This window comes from Oratosquilla oratoria, chromosome 11 (assembly GCF_046742065.1).
Source record: "Oratosquilla oratoria isolate Oo_2021 chromosome 11, ASM4674206v1, whole genome shotgun sequence".
NCBI lineage: Eukaryota > Metazoa > Arthropoda > Malacostraca > Stomatopoda > Squillidae > Oratosquilla > Oratosquilla oratoria.
Window position 1 is genome coordinate 46,852,676 of NC_134787.1, and position 2,500 is coordinate 46,855,175.

Here is a 2,500-nt window from a genome sequence, read left to right on the forward strand (position 1 = left end):
CACTGAAGATGCAATTATACGGAAGCGCTCTGCTTCGTTAGTTTACTTTTCCTAGTTGTTACTTACGCATATATACAGTATATACATATATATATATATATATATATATATATATATATATGTGTGTGTGTGTGTGTGTGTGTGTGTGTGTGTGTGTGTGTGTGTGTGTGTGTGTGTGTGTTTGTGTGTGCGTGTTTCCATGTGTGTGTCTGTTTGCGTGTGTGTATGTGTGTTTTTGTGCAAATGTGCATTTGTGCCTGTGTGCCTGTGTAGGTGTATACGGAGATGCGTGCACACTGACCCAATCATCCATCGTGAATGCTCGCGCTCCTCGCTATCCGCGGATTATGTTCTGCATTCAATGTAGCCATCCGCCGAAGCCGGACTCAATAGTCAATTTCATTCGATCGCTGAAACTTGTGTTATTAACGAAAACCAATCATAGATTTAACGGCACCAAAATAAAATCCAAACAGAATGACCCATACAAAATACATTTATTTATGCAAATATTATCATAAGAACCCACGCTTAGGAAGAAAAAGCGAGCACCACGCTCTCCTAACTGAATAGCTACAAAAGATTAAGGATGAAAGAGGCCTTTACTTATCTTGACTTCTCTGTACATTATTTCATCTGAAGAGGGTTGTTTATATCAACCGAAAGCTCTCAATTAAGTAATACCTGTCGTTTCATTATAAGATCGATCTCAGTAGATTCGTGTTTCACTTAATCTCGGAGTGGAAAAAGTCTTTCAGAAGAGCTGAGGAAATGGCTAAAAAGATAGCCGATACTGATTTAGGCCTGGTTTCCAATAAAACATGTTTTTGCATATGATTAAATAAACATATACATGTGTATATATATATATATATATATATATATATATATATATATCCAATAAAAACATTGGGAACGTATGTTCACAAATGCGTAAGTAACCACTAGGAAAAGGTAAACTAACGAAGCAGAGCGCTTTCATATAATTACATCTTCAGTGCTGATACAAAGAAGGAATTCTTTGTATCACTACTGAAGATGTAATTATACGAAAGCGCTCTGCTTCGTTAGTTTACTTTTTCCTAGTGGTTACTTACGCATATATATATATATAAATATATATATATATATATATATATATATATATATATATATATGACATATATATAGACATGTATATATACATATATATATATGCTTATGCGCATACGTATACAAATACACATATCCATATACATATACATGTACATGTACATATACTGTACATATACATACACATATACATATACAACAAAGATATGTCGTAGCACATATGTAAAATAATACTGATGACCCACTTTCGGAGAAGAATAAGCGAAGATATAGAGATCTGTATATTTCGATCACTTACTGTGATCCTCTTCGGCAGATATAAGTTACAAAGTACAGAACAATGTGTATTTATAGTAAAGCAGTGAGGTAACATGAGGGGACGAGGCTCAGGTCAACACGCCCGGCACGCATGCTCGCATCTTGGTGGCTCAGGTCACATGACCGGCGTAGCATGGGCCTTGGTGATTTTTGTCCACCGTTAATGTTGATGGTAACATTTTATTTATGGTCAATGGTCACCAGACTGTATTTCTTCTTTTGCCATAAATAAAATGTTACCATCAACATTAACGGTGGACAAAAATCACCAAGGCCCATGCTACGCCGGTCATGTGACCTGAGCCACCAAGATGCGAGCATGCGTGCCGGGCGTGTTGACCTGAGCCTCGTCCCCTCATGTTACCTCACTGCTTTACTATAAATACACATTGTTCTGTACTTTGTAACTTATATCTGCCGAAGAGGATCACAGTAAGTGATCGAAATATACAGATCTCTATATCTTCGCTTATTCTTCTCCGAAAGTGGGTCATCAGTATTAACATACACATATACATATACATATACATATAAATATACACATACATATACATATACATAAACATCATATAGGGTGCATATACATACACATATTCATATGCACATAGATATACATATGCGTATATTGAAAGAGGAATTCTATTATAATGATTATAATATTAATATAAAAACCTGAATTTAGGTTTGTAACTCACCCCGAGAAAAGACCCACAGGACGCAGATCAAAGTCGTACTCAAACCTGATAAGGTCGAGCAAGCTCTCCCTCTGCGCGCCATCTTGTCCTCGACCGCCTTTCCTGCTGAAAGGAGAAAGAAAAGGAAATAACATTAGCATCACAGTCGAGCGTCTGATATCATGACAAAAGCCTTTGGACTCTTTTTGAACACAAAATGCCTTAAGTACGTGGAATATGGCTACGCCGCAGGGAAGATAGATGGGTTTTTGAAAGACCCCAAAGTTTTTTTGTTTTGTTTTTTTTCGACTATCGGATGTCAAAGAGCGTATCCCTCTTCGTGAATACGTCCTTTATCTAGCCTCCTCCCATTTCGAATTAAGACATAGATAAGTGATTAAGTCTGAAACTTCCGA

The 2,500-nt window shown here is 36.8% G+C and overlaps 1 protein-coding gene across 9 annotated transcripts in view; it reads right to left on the minus strand.

Annotated features, from left to right (window-relative positions):
* The window catches only part of LOC143029790 (cell adhesion molecule Dscam2-like), a 971,930-nt gene that overhangs the window by 784,717 nt on the left and 184,713 nt on the right, over positions 1–2,500 (minus strand). For all 9 annotated transcript variants that reach the window (XR_012966874.1, XR_012966873.1, XM_076192789.1 and 6 more), the window contains exon 2: positions 2,106–2,210. Coding sequence is in view for 7 of the 9 variants with exons in the window: in XM_076192789.1 (XP_076048904.1) it covers positions 2,106–2,187 (82 nt within the window). In the remaining 2 variants the exon portion in view is untranslated. The remainder of the gene's footprint in view (positions 1–2,105; positions 2,211–2,500) is intronic.